Source organism: Excalfactoria chinensis, chromosome 4 (assembly GCF_039878825.1).
Source record: "Excalfactoria chinensis isolate bCotChi1 chromosome 4, bCotChi1.hap2, whole genome shotgun sequence".
Classification (NCBI taxonomy): Eukaryota; Metazoa; Chordata; class Aves; order Galliformes; family Phasianidae; genus Excalfactoria; species Excalfactoria chinensis.
Genome location: NC_092828.1, coordinates 58,806,933 through 58,829,449, shown reverse-complemented (window position 1 = coordinate 58,829,449; position 22,517 = coordinate 58,806,933). Strand labels below are relative to the sequence as shown.

General features: G+C 38.1%; 1 protein-coding gene across 1 annotated transcript in view; it reads right to left on the bottom strand.

Moving 5' to 3' along the window:
• Positions 1-22,517, bottom strand: part of TBC1D9 (TBC1 domain family member 9) — a 41,660-nt gene that overhangs the window by 10,449 nt on the left and 8,694 nt on the right. Inside the window, exons 2-13 of the mRNA XM_072334110.1 lie at positions 19,549-19,659; positions 14,771-14,889; positions 13,738-13,966; positions 12,742-13,003; positions 11,277-11,484; positions 8,524-8,730; positions 6,727-6,897; positions 6,136-6,286; positions 4,594-4,808; positions 3,597-3,714; positions 2,451-2,736; positions 1,108-1,237 (exon numbers count right to left, since the gene is read on the bottom strand). Of these exons, the coding sequence (XP_072190211.1) occupies positions 1,108-1,237; positions 2,451-2,736; positions 3,597-3,714; positions 4,594-4,808; positions 6,136-6,286; positions 6,727-6,897; positions 8,524-8,730; positions 11,277-11,484; positions 12,742-13,003; positions 13,738-13,966; positions 14,771-14,889; positions 19,549-19,659 (2,207 nt within the window). The remainder of the gene's footprint in view (positions 1-1,107; positions 1,238-2,450; positions 2,737-3,596; positions 3,715-4,593; positions 4,809-6,135; positions 6,287-6,726; positions 6,898-8,523; positions 8,731-11,276; positions 11,485-12,741; positions 13,004-13,737; positions 13,967-14,770; positions 14,890-19,548; positions 19,660-22,517) is intronic.

The window sequence follows — 22,517 nt, the reverse complement described above, 5'->3', positions numbered from 1 at the left end:
CTAATCCTCTTTTTGCACCTGTTTACTGTTTCTGTCACAGTTCTTCACTCCCCATGCTTTTCTATTTATTTATTCCTAATCATATAGGAGTACAGCATTACTTATCTGTACAGAACAACAAGGTTCTGTACTGCATGAGAGCACCAGACAGACTGGCTCTGCATGGAGTCAAGTTACTCGTCTCAATGCAGTTAAGACAAAACAAGAGGCCTCCATGACAAGGAAATAAAATATAAAATACTAAGGGAACAATTTCACAAAAATACCCTTCTTCCTGTTACAACATCGTGCAAATGAGAATTACACATCAAACTTGATTCTATTTGTCGTTCAGCACAGAATATGCAACACAGAATATGCCACAGCTAAGGATCACTTACTCCCTATTAAATAGAAACCATGTTATTAAAACATGGAGGGTTTAGGGGCACAGGAAGCAACTCTGAAACAGCTGTCACACTGCTAATAGGAACTTACACCTTGAGTTAAAGCACTAGTTCACTCGCCATGCCACCAGAAGAAAAAACATGGAAACTAAGGAGAATTACTCCTTTAATTACTCTCCTTAAAGTTACTCTTTAATTTTCATCAAAAATAATACATCAGTGTAATCAACAGGGATATTTTAACTGATGGATATATATTTTTAATTTAAGAACAACAAAACTGTTGTGCAAGTTTTAGCTTTTCTGTAAGCTTTCTTCTGTGCTTTACAGGTATTACTTGGCATCAATTCCCTTCACTTGAAAATATTTTAGCTTTGTGAACAGGGGACACTAACTTCTCTACTATCACTAACCAGCACCAGCTGATAACTTAAAAGGAGCAAAGTTTGACTGCAAATGGAAAGGTCTTGTGAAATATTGACTCAGCTTTTTGATTGCAAGCAGCTCTCCTGTGATGCTGCATGCTTCTGTACACAACAGCTGCAACAGGTTTAAAATAACAACAACAAAAAAGACAGACTAGCTTCTTCCCATCTGACTATTTTGGTTTTCTGAGGTGAGAGAATATTTCTTTTACTTCCAGCTCCAAGCTAAGCCAAACTATACAGTAAAGCAGAACTAAAGTGCACTGACAAGTCCCCGTTAAGAAATCCTATCCTACCTCATAGGAAGATCTGATCAATCTGAAGATATCCACCTCAGGATAAGGCTCTACATCATCACTGAGCAGTGAGTGAAGGTGAGGAATGGGTGGAAGAGTGCTGTCCTTATTGGTTACACTGTCCAAATACCTGGTGAAAAAAAGAAATGAGAAACCTGAGATTCAACTGTACTCCCACCTTAGGGCTAATAAAATAAGGGGAACAAATAGATTAATTAAATGAAATATCAGTACCTTGCCAAATCCTAGTCCCTGCCATTGCTTTTTCTCAGAGCTATGGTAGGTCTCTGAATACATCACCCTTATCAAGAAAGAGCTCAAATGTAGCTAGTCACAGTTCATACATGGCTCACTGAACTGATTTGGTCTTTCTGGCTGTTTAAGTACGCAAAATTAAGAACAACACTTTGAATACCTCTGGAACCAGGGTCAGCATCCTCCAGTCTACATATCCCCATCTACTATTGCCCAACCTTGCTGCAATGGGCTTTAAATGACTTGTCATTCCCCTAGGTGCAGTTGCTGTGAATGTCTTCTACATAGCAGCTGCACAATGCTTACATCCTCAGTAAACAGTGGGGCTTTTAATTCAGAGGAAAGACAATCACATTCTTCCCTAATTCCAAAGAAATTCAGTATAGATACCTCACCCCTAGAGGTGTTCAAGACCAAGTTGGCTGGGATCCCAGGCAACCAGATATAGTGCCTGTGTTAGTGGCAATCAACCTTGCCCAAGGTAGGAGTGCTGGAACAAGATGATTTTTGAGGTCCTTCCCAACCCAAGCCCTTCTCTGATTCTATGATACTCACAAAACTTACTAAGGAAGACATCCAAAGTCTCAGCAGCACCTTGAAATCCTAACAGTACTACCAAATGACAGGAAATTGACCACTGCATACAGCAGTGTTAGTTTGCATTAAACGACTTAATCCAGTCTATTTATTGGCCTCCTCTAAACTCGTTCATTTAAGAGCCTACCTAATTCCTCTTTCTAGTCTATTCACAAAACAATTTCCCTTGCTATCTAGGCTTTTTCTTAGAAGCATTTATAAAGTAGTAACTAAAAGCTGAAGTAATTTCTGTCTAATCGATAGAAACAAGTTTTTATAACCAGGTTTGGAAAATTTCTTTGGATGTCTTGAAAGATTAACCTACATTTTGTTAAGTCACTCAACATTATTGTAAGATGATATAAAGAGCACTGTACATGGGTGAAAAAGTACTATAAGCATGTAAAAGACTTACTTTTAGTGTACTGGTTTAAACTTCAACATAGCCGAATATAAACCAGAAAAGGAAGCAAAAAGAGAAATGAAGATGTTTGTTTTTCTGTAATAAATACCTTCCCAAGACTGTCATGGCTTCTCCATCGTCTTTGCAATTAAGCAGCTTGTCAACATTAGCATCGAGGACAGCAAGTGCTAACTGAAATATCACCTTTATTCCTTCACAGAAGAAACAATCCACAACCACCACAGCACTCTCAAAAGGCATTACACTGAGGAAGAGAGTGAGGAACCAGGACAGTGAAATAGTGGATATTACACCCAAGTCCTGCATGCAGTCATAAAGCTGAGGAACGTAGTCACGAGCCAACTCTTCAAAGACACCCTGATCCACCAGTGCTCCTGTTGAAAATAAGGTTGAATGTCCATTACTTTGGGAGCAATTGAACACGTCATCATTTAGGGAAAAAAAATGATCTTCTCTGTAGATAAACAGATACAAAAATTAAGAACATTTTTTATATTTCTTATATGCACTTTCTCACTTTCAGTGAAACAGATTCACTTTGATCATAGTAAGTTCTTGTTGATTTAATTACAGATTTCCTAAGAGCTAATAAAGAGTCGAATTAGCTCTAGGACCTACAGAAGTTACACTGGAATTTAGTATTCATTACTAACAGAACAGTATTTTTCAGTATTACTTATTGAAAGCAGCCAAGGTGACTTGCTTGTGAGGATTTGGATTTATCCTAAGAGAACCCTTGGTTGTATCTATGTCATAACATCAGTATCTTAAGCAGTTCAAAAAGGACTGCATTTGTGAGTTACAAAGACAGTTCCCCTGATTAAGCTAAGAGCTGTTTATTTTCACATACACAAGAAAACTGTCATCCAACAGTAACAGCTTTCAGATACCGTTTCTCTTTCAAGTCAGAAGAGAAGAGACACAAAGAACTCCACTGTAAATTGTCAGAGCTCTTATTTCCACCCTTATTAGATGACTGATCTTCTATAATTCCAGTTTTAGCCTCCCACATCTTTCAGATGTTCTCTGTTTAAGCCCTCCTTAGAATGCCTCATAATCCTAAGTAGTTGAAAAAGCTTATAACCAGCACAGTTTAGGAAACTTTCTATTCTCTCTGAGCAAGCTGCCTTGCTGTGAGCACTCACAATAGTTTCTATGCCACAAATAGCTCTCGTTACCAACCCAGTTGGGTCACCGTGTACTGAAACTTAAAAAGTAATAAATCACAGCATACCAACAACTCTTGTGTTATAGTAGTCAGGTAGCATACGTTCACACAGAGCCACCAGCAGCCAGAAAGCTTCCTCCTCTTTTGCGTAAAGAAGAAGTACTGAAGTGACAATATTCATAGCCTAAAAGAAGGACAAATATAAATTGCTACACCCATTTCCTTAATTTCTAGCACAGTAAGTGGGCAGGTAAGCACTTGCTACTCTTCGAAAATTAGGTAAAACCCCACAGCAGACCTCAGACTTTTCCCAGTGCTCACAATAAAGCTTAAGAAAGCCTCAGACAAACGATAGAAGTTAATTAGTTCTAAACTATGAAGCTATATATGTATATTAAAAAAAAAAAAAGTTTATTTGCATAATCAAGAGCCTAAAAAAGTCTCTAAATAAGCATTCTTAGGGAATCTGAGTCCAATACAGACAAAATGCCTCCTAGAGCACAGATGACGACTGCTGATCTAGTACTGCTTGTAGAGGTAGCCTACAGGCTTTCTGCCAGTACAAGAACATGAATCAGTGGGCTGAGGCAAGCACTTGTAGCAGTGCTGGTCACCAACAACTAAAGCTTAACAGTGAAACATAAGCCTCTCACTGCTGTTTACTATCAATGTTCAACTGTTCTCTTGACAGCTTTTTTCTACACACTGTTTCCATCCTTTTCAAATATCACAGCATTGTATAATGACCTCTGAATTGTTTGCTTAGATCCTCTGACTAGACTTTTGTTAGTCTGAAGAAATGAAGCACTTCAGTGCAATTTTCTTCTCTGTTTATGTCTTTAAGAATTAGCTGGTCATTTCAGATCCCGAGTCATTAATATTTCAAGTCTCCTGCTTGATTACTATCTACTCTACAGTTCTGCAGCACTGACACTTCTCACAGCATTTTACCATTATCAGTGAACTTCCAAATACTCGAGTGTGTGCAAATGAAGAAAAATGAATAAAAAAGGAAAGAACTGGAATTCCACGGACTGAAGGAGTGCCAAGATATTTCAGTTACCTGACAATATCCTATGTTTGGATTTCTAAAAGCATAAGCTGTCAACACTCTCCTTAGAGCAGCAATACCCATCTCATTCTGGAAAGCAGGATGTTCTGGGAGGGAGCGGTGCAGATCCCTCTCTATTTCCTCTGTAGCAAGATTATACTTCCCCATTGATCTTTCCACTAGGTCCTCGTAATAGCCAGGATGAGTGGCCATTTCATTAATGGCTCCTGGGAGTGGGAGAATAAAACCACAAGAAAAAACAAGGCTTAGCAGATAAAACATCCCAACGTGATGATCATCATCTGCTATCCTTTCATCTTGAACATCAGTTTTAAAATTCAACAAGCAAATATGAAATGTTAGTTTGGTAAAGGTGATCTAAGAAACAAAAGGATAATGCAGAGATGACGAAGTAGCTCTACTTGTTTTGTCCTCTAGACATTTTAATATCAAAGGCTAGGAAGGGGAAAAAAAAAAAAGCAAGCCCCTCTTTCACTTAAGATGAAATGGGAAGCACGAACAACAAAAAAGCTGTGCCACCACATGCTATCATGAGCTCTCTCTACAGCCGGCTGTGGGGCTCATTATCCTAAACTCAAAACATGTCTGAGAAAGCTACTTGCCCTAAGGAGGGCTCGGTCATGGAAAATACAGCATCTCAGCTGCATCCTTCAAAAAGGAGAACAGAGGAACTCCTGACCTTTACTCCTCCTCCTGAAAATGACCTGTTACTTTGGGCAGGGCACTCAGCCAGTCTTAGGGACATTGCTACACTCTCACAGGGCTGCTATGAGATTTCACTGTTGACTTCAACAGGACAGATGTGTGCATTCTTGTATGTATTTTATGAAAACATCCCTTTCGTGTCCACTAGTAAAGTGAAGATGTCCAAAACTAGGCATTATTAACAAAGACATTTTAAAAAAGCTTAACTATGCCATCATACAAAGCTCCTGGTGAGCTCCTATTGTAAATGTTTTAAGGTACACATGAAACTATCTCAGTAACAGGCAGAACTAGAGAAGGCATACAGAGCCTGATGCGTAGACTCGTTTCCATGCAAACTTTGAAAAGAAATGCTTAAGGGGACACAGATATAGAAAATATTCAATGGCACAAGAAACATGAATGGACAGAGAAAATTTTCTCACCATTTTCCACATGGGGGTACAGCAACAAGTTTATATTTAGGAATTCCTTGTGAAGGCCAGAAGCGTAACTGGATTCAGAAACGATAACAAATACAAAGCAGGCCCGCAGATGACTGTTAAACATCTGAAAGCCCCAAGATTACTGGCTTCTGGTAGCAGAGTATACACTCTGCTTTTTTAATATTCTTCATTAATTATTTGTGCCTTGTTTGAAAAAAAGATTATTTTTTTGTCTAAACAGAACTGTTGCCTAAACCAGTCTGGTGCCTGTTAGCAATTATGGCCTTACTTGCTCCAAACATTTTTGTTTTCTTTTTAACTATGCTCTTAAATATCTTCAATATCCTCTCTTCTCTCATGCTTTTTCTTATAACCCACACTCATAATCTGAACAAATACTTACCTGAAAACAGCAGCCAGAGCTCCCCTCTCATGCTTTCTGGAATGCCCTTCAGTACAAGATCTCTAGTCTTCTCTGTACGATACATACACACTCCTTGGCCATATTCAGCAAAGTGAATCTTCCAGGCCTGTTCTTTCAAAAACTCTTTAGCCTAACAGCAATGAAAGAAACACACGAAGATGTCATTCCTCCTTCTTACTGTTCCTCTGAAATGCAAGGATCTAAAAGCCTGCCATGGTCTAACTCAAAGAAAGCAATTAACAACCTGGTTACAGTCTAATTCACTTATTAATGGTCTGCCTTCTCACTTTTCTTAATTTCTATCCTTTCAGACCTTGCTGTTAAAAGAATACTTTTGAAGCAGTTGCACTTGAGAAAAGGCATGCAAAGTGTCCTTGATTTACATCCAGCTCTGCTTTCTATGTAGCAAAGTAGTTCGTATTGGTAGAGCAGGTGTATATTTTTGTGAAAAATACTGCTCCTTCTAGAGACCTTACTGTGGCAGAATGAAGCTTTCCTGGCTCAAAAGCATTTATTCTAAAGCAAACATAACTTTTCTTAAACAAGCACAGGGCTCCAAGATATTTTTACCAGTTTGGGGTTGAACTCCTCAGGTGACCTTCGTCGATACATAGTCATTAAAGCTTGAGTTGCTGTTGGAATGCCATTGCCATTGAGATTGAACTGTCGTTCTCCTTCTGACTCAGAGCTGAGGCTTTTATGAGTGCTGGCAGAAACAATACTACTTGATCTTGTAAACACCTGTAGAAACCAGTCAAAAACAATACAGGCATGGGGTTTAAGCCCGAGACTGGACTTCTTACTTTCTTTTACTTCAGTTTCTATATGCTAAAAGCTAACTCAAAGTGAAGAAATTAAATCTCAGAGTAAGCACAAAGCAGCAGAGTTTAAACCAGTATAAAATAACTGTTTCCACTTTCCTCAATAGCTCCACCCCCTGCAAAAAAAGAGTATTCAAATCCTATGGAATTAAGTAGCGTTAACTTTAAGTACACCCTGTCGATTACACTAGCTCCCTTGGTCTCCTGTCAATGTCACAGTAGTCTCCAGTTGGCTCCTTGGCTGTTTAGAATTGGAGATTCAGAGATACATTTGTGTGTACATACATATACACCCAGACATGTTTATACAGACAAATTATAATAATTTGTCTGTAATTTAAATTATATATATAAGCCCTTACTTGAAAGCAAGTCATTTCACAGAATATTCAGCACAGACAACACAGATTGTCATTTGGAAGAGAAATATTTTGGAGACAGAGAACTTTCTGACTACTCAAACAGCTTTGAAAACTTCTACTACAGTAAGATGACATATTGCAGTTCACACTATACTCCTAGAACTGAAATTAGTGGTCACTCATGTCTATGCATGTAGACATATTACTAATTGCAATAAAAACAATCGTAGCTACTCATCTGTTTTTACAATGCAGTAGGTAGAAAGAAAGAATATTTCACCTAGGGCAAAAGGCAAGAAAAATATATACATACACGCACGTGCTCAGGAATATAACAATACAGCAATCATACCTTACCACTAATAAAGCCAGTCAAAAGCTGACTTAAGTTTTATATGGCAAACACAGTAGGGCTAATCAGTGCAAAACTTAGTACAGAATTGCAGCATGAGGTCGGCCTACTAAAAACCAACATGATCCACCTCAAAGTCTTTTCTGCTTGCTAAGCTTTTCTGGGTTTAAAAGATTTGATAAGGTTGTGATATGATGCACCTAAATTCCACATACAAAAGCTAAGAATTCAGCAGAAACATTGCTACTCAGAGTGCCTGAGAAAAAAAATCATCTAACTACATCTTATGAGAATTACTTACTTTGTATGGGAAAATGGGAAGTAGTGCAGAACAGGGCCACTGATGCCCAGAAAAGGGTTATTTTGCTCATTCAAACATTGTGAAGTTCAGTAAGAATATACGTGCAATCTCAAACATCGTTTTCTGAGGAGTGGAAGTATCAGATCTAGCTGTTAGAGACCCACATAACAAGTTTCACATTAACTGCTATTTTCTTCCAAATACTGAAGTTTCGCAACTATATTTTGACTAGGATAAGTCCAAGCAATATCCAGTTAAACAGATAACTACACTACTGTGACTGTGCAATGTGAAAGCAGGAGCTAAAATAGTTCCCGCTTCTGAGGTGAATTCTCTCATGTTTATTCCATTCACAACATTTTAATTGTTCAGCCTAGGGGAAACTAAAAGCAGTAATACAGAGAAGGTAGGATTTCAGTGTCCAAAAGTGTGGCCTTAGAAAAAGTATAAGGTTTTAGTCATCTTTAATCATCTCTTGCTGCACCGGTTAAAACTTCCCTGTAATCAGCTATTCCGTTCTCCTCTACATACCTCATCATCAGAGCTGATATAGCTTCCAGACATGTTTTTTTCCAAGTATATTTTTGAAGTGGTTTGTTGCAGGAAATCTGAGATCCTCTGTACAAGAAAGTCTCGGTCTTTCAAGTTGGCAAACAGGAATGTCATTCTGTTTTTAGTGCTGATTGACAACGGGCTGGGCAACACACTGGAGCTATCTGCCTTTTCCACTATTGTCACCTAGGGAGAAACAGTTAGTTGCACCTTAAGATCTTCATTAAATGAGCTGCTTACTTTAAGAAACCATTTAAGTACAATAAACCCAATGTCTTTCTCTCTCTTGTGTCACTGGCATCCCTCTACTGCAAAACAGGATACAGACTAAAAGACTCAGAACCCTAAGGACAAAGATTACCATCCCCCTACAACCGGCATCTGTACATTCTCCAGCAAAACTCCTTTTTTTCCTGCTTAATTTATTTTCCTCATGCTTCATCTTCAAAGAGGCAGCACAATAAGATTTCTTCTGTGGGTTACAGATCTATGAGCTTTCTGTAGGACCCTTGAAATCCTTCTCCCGGTCCCCAGCACAAGCATAGGCTGAATCAGAAGAAGATTTTGCTTACTTTTTCATTACTAACATACACGAATGTTTTCCCCCTTCTTCTTGAAGAACACTCCTATTAAGTTATAACTACATACTGTGATAACAACTGTTATTTCAACTGCACATTCATGATGCAGAGCAACCTGCAGCTTAAAGAAACTAACCCCATGCCCTTCCTTACAAATGAAAACATCTCTCTTCTGACAAGTCAGCTTGTTTGGCCTTCAGCTGCTGGTGAGCTCGTCATTAATCTAACAGAATCCCAATCTGCAAACAGTACACAAGCTACAATCCACTACGGTCTACTGAGTACATGGCACAAATTCCCTCTGGTAATTTCTGGTAAAGCATTTTTTCAACAAGAAATCTCAGGAATAAGTTGCACACTGTGGATGAATCCATAACAGCATTGTTAATAGCCTTAAAAACAAATCAACCAACGAAGTCTGTGCAGCTCAGAAAACAATTTAAAGTACTTTGATTTCTTCTGACCATAAAAGAGGGCACATTTCACTTTACCACAACTTTTTCTTTTGTCTCCTCACACTTCTTTTTTTGCCAACTAGGGATCAAAGGTGAGACAACAGTGCTATAACATTAATGTTTCTCTAGCTACAAGGATAACATTTTGCACAATACTTTCTTTAAAAATGGATTTAAAGGCTTCAACGTGTAGCTCAGATCCTAAATCACTTCTCTACCCTGACAGCTTCAGTTTATTTTTGTGAACAAATAACAAATTACAGCCCTTCATTAACACAAAGTGAGCTAGAAATTCTTCCTACGTTATATTTCCACTCCACTTAAAAGCTAATTGAGAGTAATCAGCACAAATGAATTTATAGAAGCACAGGTCAAACATCATAGTAATAAGGTCTGCTACAATGACAGCTGAAAACCCACTTATGTATATTCAAGTAGACGCAGGTATGTGAAGTGCTGATCTTGGAGACTATACATCCTGGGGCAGGGAACAGTGCAGTAAGCCACTGAAAATCTCTTCCAGTCACCATTTCTGAATCAATACTTTGCCATTGACTTCTGTGTCAAAACTGCTCCAGGTCATCACAGAACACTGAGTCTGAGGCAAAGCTTTAATTATACAGAAAGCTTCCCTTTCAGTTGTTAAGAATACTGATTTATTATTCCAATGGTTGTTGCTACCATATGTTACTGTTCTCCTTGCTGGTGCTGAGATCTTACCTGTTTCAGAAGGAAACATTTCTTTCTTTAACTATTTGTTAAAGCTTTCAGTCTGCTTTGAATCACATGCTGCTGCTGAGTTGTGGTTATCAAATCAGTTGCTGAATACACTTCAGAAAAAGAGGCCCTGTTAAATGCAGACTGTGTTCCCTGTTACTCAGAGGACTGCTGCTCCCCCAGAACTCCAAACAGTGCAACCATAATCAAATGTGCCTTCTCAAATAACCAAGGTCATTACAACACACCATGGAGAAGAGGTACTTCAAGGTTCCCAAACAAATACAATTTGTTTTGGTTCTTCAGCTAACTAGCCTTGTTTAGATAAGCTTTGCTAATATTCTCAAGACTACACATTTCTCCATCAACCCACAGAGCAAGTCAGTTATATAAAACCTTCCCAATGTGATTTTTTTTCCACTGCATCTAACTTGCATTATTTTTACTGAAAATCTACTTAAAGCAACTATCTTTAAAAAGAGCATTACACTAATTCGTTAAACATTTACAAATGCTTTCCAAGTACAGCAATAAATGACTTCAAGTTTGTCTATATTAAGAGATGACTGAACTTGTTAGTATTACAAATCTTTTCACATCTGACAGAAGCAAGTCTTACCTGATAATTTTTTTTTAATAGAAAGTCCTATTTATCTACCAAGGAATTCTTACCCCATTCTATGAGACACAAGAAGTGTACCACAGACACATAAAACAGAGTGCAAATTACACAAGAGGATGGATTCCTGAAGGTCATGAAAACTGACAGGGAAAACTCCCACTCAATTTTACTAGTAGGAACTTAGTTCTAAGATACATATAGTCGTTACGTATTACACAGAACACATCAGAATAGTATGCTCACAGGAAATTAATGAGATGAAAAGAGGTTTTCTCCAACAGTAGGAAAAAAGCTATGATGCAATTTCCAATACAATATTACTTGATTCTTTTGCCCCACTTATCTACAAGTATTTACCTCTCGAAGAGGGATAATAAGGCTGCACAAGTTCTCTTCCTTACTAGTAAAGCAGATGTAGTTTGTAGACACAAACATCTGACCCAAAATATGCATTTTGTTGAATGGAGTCCACAGAGTACAGTCTGTGTGTCCATCTAGTTTCTCATCCTTGGGAAGCCGGAACAATGCACGGTATCTCTCACTCTTTGCTCTGGCATCAAGATCTCTAAAGCAAACAAAAAACACACCATAAAAAAAAAAAACCCACAAAACTGTCTCTTGTTCTAAGAAATACTTTTTAATGTATATTTTATACAAGCTATTGCATATTTCCCACAACATAATTCAGTTACTAACACTGAGCATACAGCAAATAGTAGAAACAGTCTGCTTGTAAGGGATGTATAATCTCCGTTGCTGGAAGAGTCTAAGACTACATAAGAAAAAGAAACCTACTCCAAACGAGTCAGATACAATAACCCCGACTTCTCAGAAGAAATGGACTAAGCTATTTTTTGGCACTTGGCCCTATTTTCTGTCTGCGTATGTCATGAATCCAGTGGACATGAGGCAACAAGCTGCAAGTTGCATCGAGGGTGGTTTGGATATTGGGTGTAAGGAAAATTTTCCTCGGAGAAAAGGTGGTTAGGCATTGGAACAGACTGCCCAGGGAGGTGGTGGAGTCACCACCCCTGCAGGTCCTTAAGAGATGTGGGGATGTGGTGCTTAGAGGTATGGCTCAGCATTAGGAAGATAGTCAGACTCAATGATCTTAAACATCTTTTCCAATCCAAATGATTATATGATTATTAAATAAGAGACTACAGAATATTATTCTAAAAATGTTACTCTGAGGTTGATTTATTAATACAATGGAGTCTGTAGGATTATAGTCTTAATAATTTCAAGATTTAGTCTTGTTAGCACATTTGGTGGAGAACACTGATATATTACAGGTCTATACTACAAAAGAAAAAGTAGACAAATTTAAGAGATAAAGTACATATCAGATATCACAAAATAATGAGAAAATAAGGAAAGACTGATTGCAGTTCTGTATGGTTCGCTACCGTGATCAACATACAACATAAGGAAGAAGTGCTAGATGGAATTCACCACCCAGCAGAGTTTTTAAATTCCAGCTGTAGGATCAAGTATGAATGTTAGAAACGTTTTCTTTAAGAGGTTTTACAACAGATTATCTAATGCAGCCTGCATTAAGTGATACATAAAAGAGCTTCTGAACAAACGAGAACCTGACTCAAATATTTCTCCCATGTTTCATATTTGTTTTCCTCTTCCTATTTCAACAGGAGACCAACTAATTATATCTAAATAACTCCACACCTTTTGCCACCATCTAGAATCAATCATCCCTTTTGGAATAACACTACATAGCAGCGTCATTAGAAAACTTCTATACAGAATGATGTAAGTAAAACGAATGAGGAGAAGCAAATGACTAAAGGTCAGTGCTACTCACCGTTTCAGTGCAGATACTTTTTTGGGAGATTTCCTTTTCAGTTTGGGCAATGACCTGTCTTGTTCAAACCCTTCGTTGTCCAAAAGCTGTCGCATAGCTATATTGGCAAGCTGTTCCATTAGTTTAAATGTCTCACTGATATTAAGGAATACTGAGAAGAAGTGTTCACTGGACCTGGTGCTCACTTTGATCATATCAGGGAAGAGCAGAGTAGCATTCTTCTCAAGTTGAGTGATATCAACCCAACGGATAACTAACTTTGCTGAACAAAAGCAAACAAAAATACACCGTCCAAAAAAGTTAGTATATTCAAAAGCATTTCGAAATTTTCTTGCATCATGAAAAGTTAGAAGGACAGCATAAATGACACAGCTGATATAAACAAACTGTACAGCCTGACAAACAGTAGATAAGAGTTTAAATATTTATTTCTGTACTGAACGCCCACATGCAAGCACAACAAAGCTGGGCTAACAATTCTCACTGTCACAGCACTTGCCCAGACTCCTGATGTTCTCTTCCTGGGAAAGTAAGGAACCGTGTTTTGAACACATCAGACAGGCTTCCCACTACTCAACAACTAAAGCAATTTAATAAACTGTTTTAATTTTAATAAACTGTATTTATCACTGTACTTTGAGACATCCTTAATTTAATCATAATACAGAATCCCACTTAAAAACAGATAAATACTTGAGCAACTAGACAAGAATCATAAAATATCTTGTGCATTAAAAAAAACAACCCATTGCATTCAAGGACGATAGACTTAATACTGACATTGTTGAGGTACTTAGCCTCTCCTGACGTGCAAGAAAATACGGCAATAAGTGCACAATTAAGCAGTTTGGACAGCCAAGGGACTGTTCCTTGCTTCTTCTTCACTCAGCATTGCCTTTGCATCCCTAATACGTCAGCATGCAAAAAGTAACAAACTACAGAAGGCTCCCTAACAATTCTGAGATGCACAAACCACCATTTCACTGTAAAACATACCTTCCCGTCCCATTAGGAAAGAATAAAAGCAAAGGTGATTAATGCTGAGATACACCCAGCCCTGACGAGGAACCTTCCCCTTCCAGTAACTGCAAGAGTAGTAGTTCACTAATTTTTCTTCTTCTGGCATCCCAAACAGCTTGTGAAACTTCACTATGGCTTCCTTAAACTTTTCTGTATCATCATCTTCCTTGATGCCATTGATTTTGTTGTACTCAGCAATGATACCCTAGAAGAGAATGAAAGAAGTACACAGTGTATTAACTGCTACAGGTTATCAGATACCCTTATTACCATCACATTTGATGGTGAGGGACACAACAGTTAACTGTGAAAATAATGAAGTATTTTACTTGCTTATTACCCTTCTATTCATTCCTTTACTTACATAATTTTTTGTTATTCAAGGCTGTCTTTGTGATTACTTTACTCCCTATCATGAATATGTAGAAAGTAACCAAACATCAACTGCTCAGCTGCTTTGCCAGTATCCTGTTTTAAATTTGCAAACCTATCTCAAATACACTACAAATATACTACAAATACTACCACTACAAACTACTAAAGGCACCTGTGATTTGTAAGCCTCTCCCCTTCCACAAAAATATGTTCTATACACAAACTAATAGAATCTCACTAGAAAATTTTCTTCTAAAAAAAAAAGAACAACTTCTACGATCTCTTAGTGGATCTTAAGAAAAATAAAGTGGGAGAAAAAGAGAAAAATAACATTTGATACCTCAAAGACTACAGCAGTTTATGCTCAATACTGAAGTTCTGCTCTATTTATTTTCCAGTCTCTCACATCATATTATTGCCTTTTATGTTGTAGACAGTAAAGATGCTTTGTGCCTTCAAATTGGTCAGTTTACATAGAAAGCACAGCAACGGGCAACAAAACATCATTCATTCTAACCTAACCCACCCTGTGATTCTGTGATCTGCTGGACAAATGTTTATAATATTTTAAAAAGTCTTCCTTTTGCATGTCATGTCTGCCATCAACAACATTTACAATAATATACTTAACCACCTGTATTTTTCCTCTGACAAACGTATTTATGTCATTCTCATTTTCAAAGATTGATAGAGTTTGCAACAAATTCTGTTCAAGCCATTCCCAGTGTTCAGTGATTTCCTTCCTTGAGCAACCTGCATATATAAAAAATAAAATAAAAAAATTTAAAGATCACAAAATAACCAATGTCTATGTTCTCTTAATCACAAAGGGCTCAAATAAAGCTTGCTATTAACTACAGATGTAATTTTTCACCATATAACACAAGCTTTTCCTTGGAAGTTCCAAAATGCTCTCCCATAGGACTGCGATTTACATGTAAATAGGTAGCCCTCCTCAAGATGTATAAGAAGCTTATGTCAGTATGATGAGTAACAAAACCATAAATTCTGGATTTTAATTAGACTAAATGACACTGTGCTGCCCAGCATCACATTGAAGAACTGGCCAGGAAATTACTTCCATCTACTGGGACCTGACAAAATCCTTAATTCCTCAACACTATGTACAACTGCGAATCATGAATTACAAGAGCAAATGATGAAAAGGACCGATTTGCTGTTATGTCTACTATGATGGCTCTTCCTCAAAAAAAACCAACAGTGCTGAAAGACCTCTAAGAAAGCTGTCCTTTCAGAGGTGAGAAGACAGTCAAAGGTGGCACATTTTTCATGGTGAAAGAATACACGAAATTTCAGTGACCCTTCAATTTTCTCTGCAAACCAAAAAAGGGCCAAGTTTTACTGAGGAACCAACACACACATCAGCTGTAAAGCAGTACCAAGCAAGAATGAGAAAGTTTCTAGTATAAAGCCAGAACTAACATGCAAACTTGATTCTTCTCACTTAAGATGGGATTTTAATAAATGCAACTTCAATTTTGTCCTTCTGTTCTCAATACTTTGCAGAATGAAGTTGTTGGTGCACTTCACTGTCAATCTGTGCAAGTGCATCTACCTGCTAACTAAAGCCTACAGAATACAACAACACATAGCCATTTAATGTGAAATGACCATTAGAAAGAGGTTATGCTACAAGTAGCTGCTAATTATACATTTTGCAATTTATCCACAGGCACAAATCGTTTATGCTGGTGCTAGCTATGCCATTTTAACATAAATATTTCATACATTCATACAAGAACTTAGCGCAGTCTTCTTGAATACATATCTAACAGTCATCTTCCTCATCATTCTCCAGTGATGATGAAAATACATTTCTAGAGAATACTAACAGTGCTTTACACAACTCCATGAAAAGCAACATGATACAATGTCCCTGCACATTTTCCATGTTACATTCAAATTTACAGCTTTAATGTGGATATGTAAATCACAGTGCACAACAGTCTGTACATACAAGCAAAGCTATTTCAGAACCACAACCATCACTGCTTCTCCATAAAACTGGATGCAACCAGACCTTTTTGGAACTCAGAAGGTAGTTTGAAGATTAATTTATTTCTTGTTGGCTTTTGCATTGCTATAAGAAGTAATGACTAAATACAAGAAATACATATTATAAACTAGACTGTCATCAGAACAATGGCTCATCTCTTGAAGAGCTGCGACAAGCAATGCAGATACTACCATGAATCCACCTACTTCTTGTTTGTGGTTCTTTGGTTACTATTAATGTAGTTATGATCAATATCCTCAATCTGTGATCTCCTATCTCATTGTTTCCATTGCTTTTCATCTCTATTATCTTACAGTTTACTCTCCCAGACATTGTCATCTACAGAAAACCATGCAAGCAGGCAAAAATCCAGACATTCTGTGGAGCAGTTCTAGTCAAATTCTCCTCACAGTCAAGAGTTATTAATTTGCTTTATTTACTCAGGATTAAAGAAACACATTCATTGTGAGATTTTAAACTACTGCCAAGTCTCTGCCTATCTTTGCACTTTATAAGCATTCATTATTCTACCCCTGTTGGCCTTCTAGGTAAATCAAAACCTCAGAATCTGAGGGAAGAAAAACAAACAACAAACAAACCTATTCAAAGTTGACCACTACACTTTGGAATAGAGCCCTTTGAGATCAGTAGGAAATAAAAAGTAAAATAGCTACATTATGTACTATATGCTACTCATTGCTTCATCCCCTCCTCTAAATGGATACTCTTTTTAAAAGGCTCTCTCCAAGGCTGAAATTGTGACTGACCAACACCTGGGTAGACTGAGCCACTGTTACTCATCCTCAGGGAGGAAACTGCTCAGTGTGTTAACATAAACTGGAATGGTAAGGGATCTGCAGATGACGGGAGTAGCAGGAAGGATGCAAGGTGCACGGAGAGAGCAAGAGAATGAGCAATTGCCCTGCAGATGTGGCACAGTAATAGCACAAACAACACAGGATCACCTCTGGGCATCAGGGTTAGGTTTTGAGCATCTGGGTTCATTTGTCCATAGGTAAGATACAAAGACACAGAGGTAACAAGACTGAGCTCTGGTCTGAAAAGAAAATTTACACGTCATGCCCAGCTTTATCACCTGAAGACTTAACTGCAATGCCTATTGAACTGCTGCCATTTACAGAAGGCATTACAAGAAAAGCTTAACACCTGTCTACAATTGTTTTCCAGCAATGGCAGATTCTGGAATTGAACAGCAAAACCCTCAAGGTGTGCATATACATATATTTACTTTAAAAATTAGAACGCGTTTGTTAACCAGAGCACACAGGCTTTTTTCAAAACCTTTTCTAAGGGATGTAACAATTCCAGTTACCCATGCTCACTTTTTTCTACACATGAAGTACAGATTTAGAAGCCTGTACTGAAACAAAAGATATACAGCAATGGTTCCACACAAAGCCATAGTAAGGATGCCTGATTTTACAATTGGAGTAGGATCATAAAAAAAACTTCCTTTCAAACAGAGCATGTGTATGCATATATACATACACTTTTCCCCCTGAATTAAGCACTAGGAGATTTGGGGTGGAGTGGGAAGAGCTATTAAAATATGCAAAACTAATCAGGTACACATTTTGCATTTCTAGACCATTATAAAATTAGTGTGTTTTAACTGTTCTTGCAAATTTACCAAGAATATCTTTCCAGTATAGTTCAACAAATAGAATTATAACGCATGTCAGACATTGAATCATTAAGGCTGGAAAAGACCACTGAAATAATCTAGTCCAACCATCAACCCATCACCACCATGCCCACTAACCATGCCATTCAGTGCCACATCTACATGCCTCTTGAGCACCTCCAGGGACAGTGACTCCACCACCTCCCTGGGCAGCCTGTTCCAGGGACTCACCATTCTTTCTGATTAAGTTTTTCCTAATTCTCAACCTGAATCTCATTCTCTTGCTAGTTTCCTGAGAAAAGAGGCCTTCTACTCTCCTGCCCATCTCCCCACCTGCACATGTTCACCACAACACCGTACTGAAGAAAACGCTGTTAAGAAATCCACTTTACAGAGCTATAAAGCTGCAAATCTAATCAGTTAACATTCTCACACAGCCAAGATCCATACAGCTAATACCAAAACAAATTCATATCCACATCAAAAATGAATTACAAACAGCCCTTGTGTCTATACACAACTTAAATAGTCATTTCAGAACAAAAAAAACCCCTAGGATTATTTTTTTCCCCAGAGGAGCCTCATACAGAAGATCAAATGTCATATGGCATGAATGAAAGGGGAACCAATCACATTTTTTCCTATCATTCTGCACAGGTACTCACTGGAGATAGAGGTTACTGCTTCATAGAAGGCATGGGAGGATAAGAATAATCTGCAAAAATAGGACACTACAAACACTAAATAAACAGTATTCTATCTATGGGGAAGAAAGAAAGACAGCTATACAGTGTAGAATAAGTCAGACTTGCATAGCTAAATGCAGCAAAATGTCTTAGTACCCCTGTATAATGAAAACAGCCCTTGCTTTGTTCAGAAAGAATCACTGTAGTTGTGAGTTCACAAAATAATTACAGTACAGTGCCTTAGGCAACACTCGGCAAGCTCATCTTTAAGGCTGCATGATTTGCTTTATAACATTTAACCTCTCTGTAAGGGCCACACTGTTCCCTTCAGGTGACAAGTCTGAGCTAACTCAGTCCTCATTTTTAATGAAAAATAACCAAGCTAATCACCAAGCCTGATATTATATGCTTAAAGTTCAAGAATCAGTTAAAAAAATTAAAAAAATTGGGAAAAGGTATATGCATTAACTACTTTCGTTAGTAATTTCAGCTGGAGCTCAGATTCAGAGCTGGGACTGTAGAATCTTCCCAGTTTCCACTTCAAGGGAAGCCAGGTGCCCAGTCTGAATAACTTTGGTGGCCATAGCCCTATTACTTTTCCTCCCACATTTCATATGCTCTCATCAAACAGGAATGCAGCACTTTCTAAGTGCTAAAAGAGCAAGCCATGGGCATGGAGAAAAATGTAAGGGTTGAGGGACCCTAGACTGCTTGCCTGGGAACCAATTTGAGAGATGAAGAGCAGGAAGCAGCGTAAGACTCTCTTCCTGTTCCTGGCCTGGCCATTTCTGTCTTTAATATGTCACTGTCAAAACACAGCACGTACGCACACACACTGGCAAACAAGGCCTCAATATTAGAAGTTCTGGAGCTTCTTAATTTAAACAAGGCCTCAATATTAGAAGTTCTGGAGCTTCTTAATTTAAACATTAGAACTAGATCTAATCCTGACCCAATTATTTGTCCTACAACAACTGCACTCAGCAGGCAGGATGCTCTGCTAGTTATGTAGCAGAGTACCCAGGAAAACAAAAAAATCTACATGTCACTATACTTGTCCTTACCACAGGCAATAGTCCAATAGACCAAGGAGTCTGGTGCTTGATAGAGGATTCGATATGGTGCCACTCTGGCACTGGAGTCCAACACAACATCAAGAGTACCCACAAGGAGACCTAGGGAAAAGGAAATTCTGATAAATACACAGTGATGGATCATCTGAATCAAATGGATCATCAAATGAAAGGGCTCCACATGCCCTCACCCCTCCTCAGCAAAAGGCAGACTTATGTACCCATTACTACATCTGTTTTCCCAAGTTTTAATAAGGAAGAGTGACTCAACAGGGAAAAACATCCTCACTTAAACATGACTTCAGTTTTAAGCATACATCAACCCCAGAGTAGAGGCAGAGAAATTGAAGCAAAGCACAAGGCAGCTGTTTCATGAAGCTATTTACGAGTTCAGGTCTTTTCTGTTTTATATACTTTTGGAGCCCTAGGGGAAAGAAGAAATAAACAACAGCAGAAAAAACAACAACCCAGACAACGCAACCTGTAAGAGTTCAACATTCAGATGTCAGCTGGGAAAAAAAAAAAACAAGACTTCCTGCAAAGACAATTATGCTATTTAATGGTCTGATTCTTTAGCACAGAAAGGATCAAAACACTTAACAGTCAAACTGTTTTTCAGCTAGAAGGATACTGCTGCAATAGAAAGCCATCCTGTTTTCCTACAGTAGGTTTGAAAATTCTTTGCAGCTGAGGGGCCATCAACAGTCGCATACCAAGAGATTTCAATAATTTTTAACTACGTTCTTACCATTTTCTAGATGGCATTTTTCTACGAAATTGTGCACAAAACTAACCCCAACAAAATCCTCTTCTCACAAAATACTCTATTTATTCTTTAAAAACACTAAGGACTTTTCCCTTTTCATCTTCCTTGCAGAGATCTGGGTTATTAACTCTCATGTTTAAGTCCTCAGCAAATCAGGTCTTAAGAACAGATGAGTTAACTTCCAAAGACTTGGTTTTTTCCCTGCAAGTATTTTATTTACTGCCTACTTAGTTGTAGGTATTTAGTCTCTCCTGCCCATTGATTACTGGTATATACTGACAGGATGCCTCTGATGAATATTCCATCACCTTTCCTAGATGCATCTTGACTCTCTTCAAACTTAGTGAACTGAAGCAGATGAAAATATTTCTTTCAATTTCCAATATCTTGCACTTTTTTTTCCCTTTACATATACTCTCCATTCCACTATTACAGAAACAGTACAGCTCTGACTCAGAAAAAAAAAAAAAAAACAGACAAGCACAGACCAAGCCAAACACTACACTGAATTACTTGGGTTTGCTGCAGACGTGCAAGGGTTTATGTCAAAGATTACTCTTGTTTTGCAGCTTAACACCTCGCCTGACAGGTACCAAACACACAAAAGGTGTGAGGGAGGCAGTATCTACAGTTGTAGGCTGGTTCAGTGTAATCTTCTCTGAGGAGCAGATACACTGTTAAGTCTCCATAACCTTTAAAAATATGCTTGTTTCTTTTGTTGTGTCATAATCCCAACTGTATTGACACGTGGGTGGTCCTACCCACCAGTACTGCCACTAGTTCTAGGATGGTGCCTCAGCCAGAAAAAAAAGGGATACTCTGCTAAGGTCAGAGAGCTAGAACAAACCTACTGACTTGAGCAGCAATACCAACGTAAGCAAAGCTTCCCATCCCATCTCCTTCTTCCTCATGTACTGGAGACAGGGAATGACAGGCACAACCCCAACTCCAAACAACAGAAACAACAACGTAAGGTAGAGGTATGTTTTCAAGAAAGGTAGAGAGAGATAAGGAAGAGCTGCACAGCCTCTTTTCAGCAATCAGGTTGTAGAAATATCCCTGAAATATGGTTAAAGGAAGAAATGGTTAAAGGAAGAACTCCAGAAGATCCCACAGAAAATTCTGTTGTGACAGTGTTTATCTCATATAATGAAATAGCTGTTTTGATGGATGATACACAAATATTTAGAATATAGTTTACGCATTTTCATACATTAAAGCAAACATTTATACTCTCATAATCATACAATTGTCCCTTATTGCTGCCCTTCAGGAACTGTTCCATTTTGCACTGTAAGTCAGTTTTTGTTTCTCCTCAATGCAGGCAGATGATGCAATCAGAACGAAGTCACAAGAATTCAAATAACCACTGACAAATTTCTTCAGAAGTAATACAAAAACAGGAACAGTTTACTGATTATTATTCATTAACTCTTTATGCAGCAAGTACATTTTGAGATGATTAATGTAATTAATAATGACGTTCATATAAAAATGCAACAAGCAAAAAAACCAAAATCATTGCTTGATTGGTCCTTGAACAGCCAGTGAATTAAACACACAATCACACAACTATGCCCACTGCAGATTCTTCACCCATTATTTCATCAGGTTTCTGACTACAGTGAAAGGAAGGAAGAAATTCCCAGTGTAAGACTATGAAACCTGCAAGCCCTTGTTCGAGTGAGCCTTTTTTTAACCAGTAAAGATGTAATGCATGTGTTAAAAGTTTGTGGGATTAGCATTTGACTAACACATGACAGCCCTAATCCTGAAGGCAGTCAAGCACGAGTAACCTTATATTGTGCAGAAGTCCCATCACAAATGTTACACATATAGAGTAACCATACATAGATAGAGGAAGCAGATAGGGAAAGGTGAGGGGTAATACCTGAGCAAATGTTCTACCTCATGCTACCAGAAGGATATACAGTGTATTAGAGGGTGGTACTGTAAAGTGCTTCAGTTACTTCATACAGTTTACTATGTTTCACTTATCTGACCACCATGCCTCACATTCACTCTTGAACTGGGCAGAGCTATAATCATTGCACAAAGTGTGAGGATTAGTAGACTGTACACATGCTTTAGGGTTAGTACTTACAGTGCTGGTATCCATACACCAGCAATGACTTTTTTAGGTGTTTTTCACTAGAAGGGTTTACAACCACAGACAATCTGGCTTCATCCATAA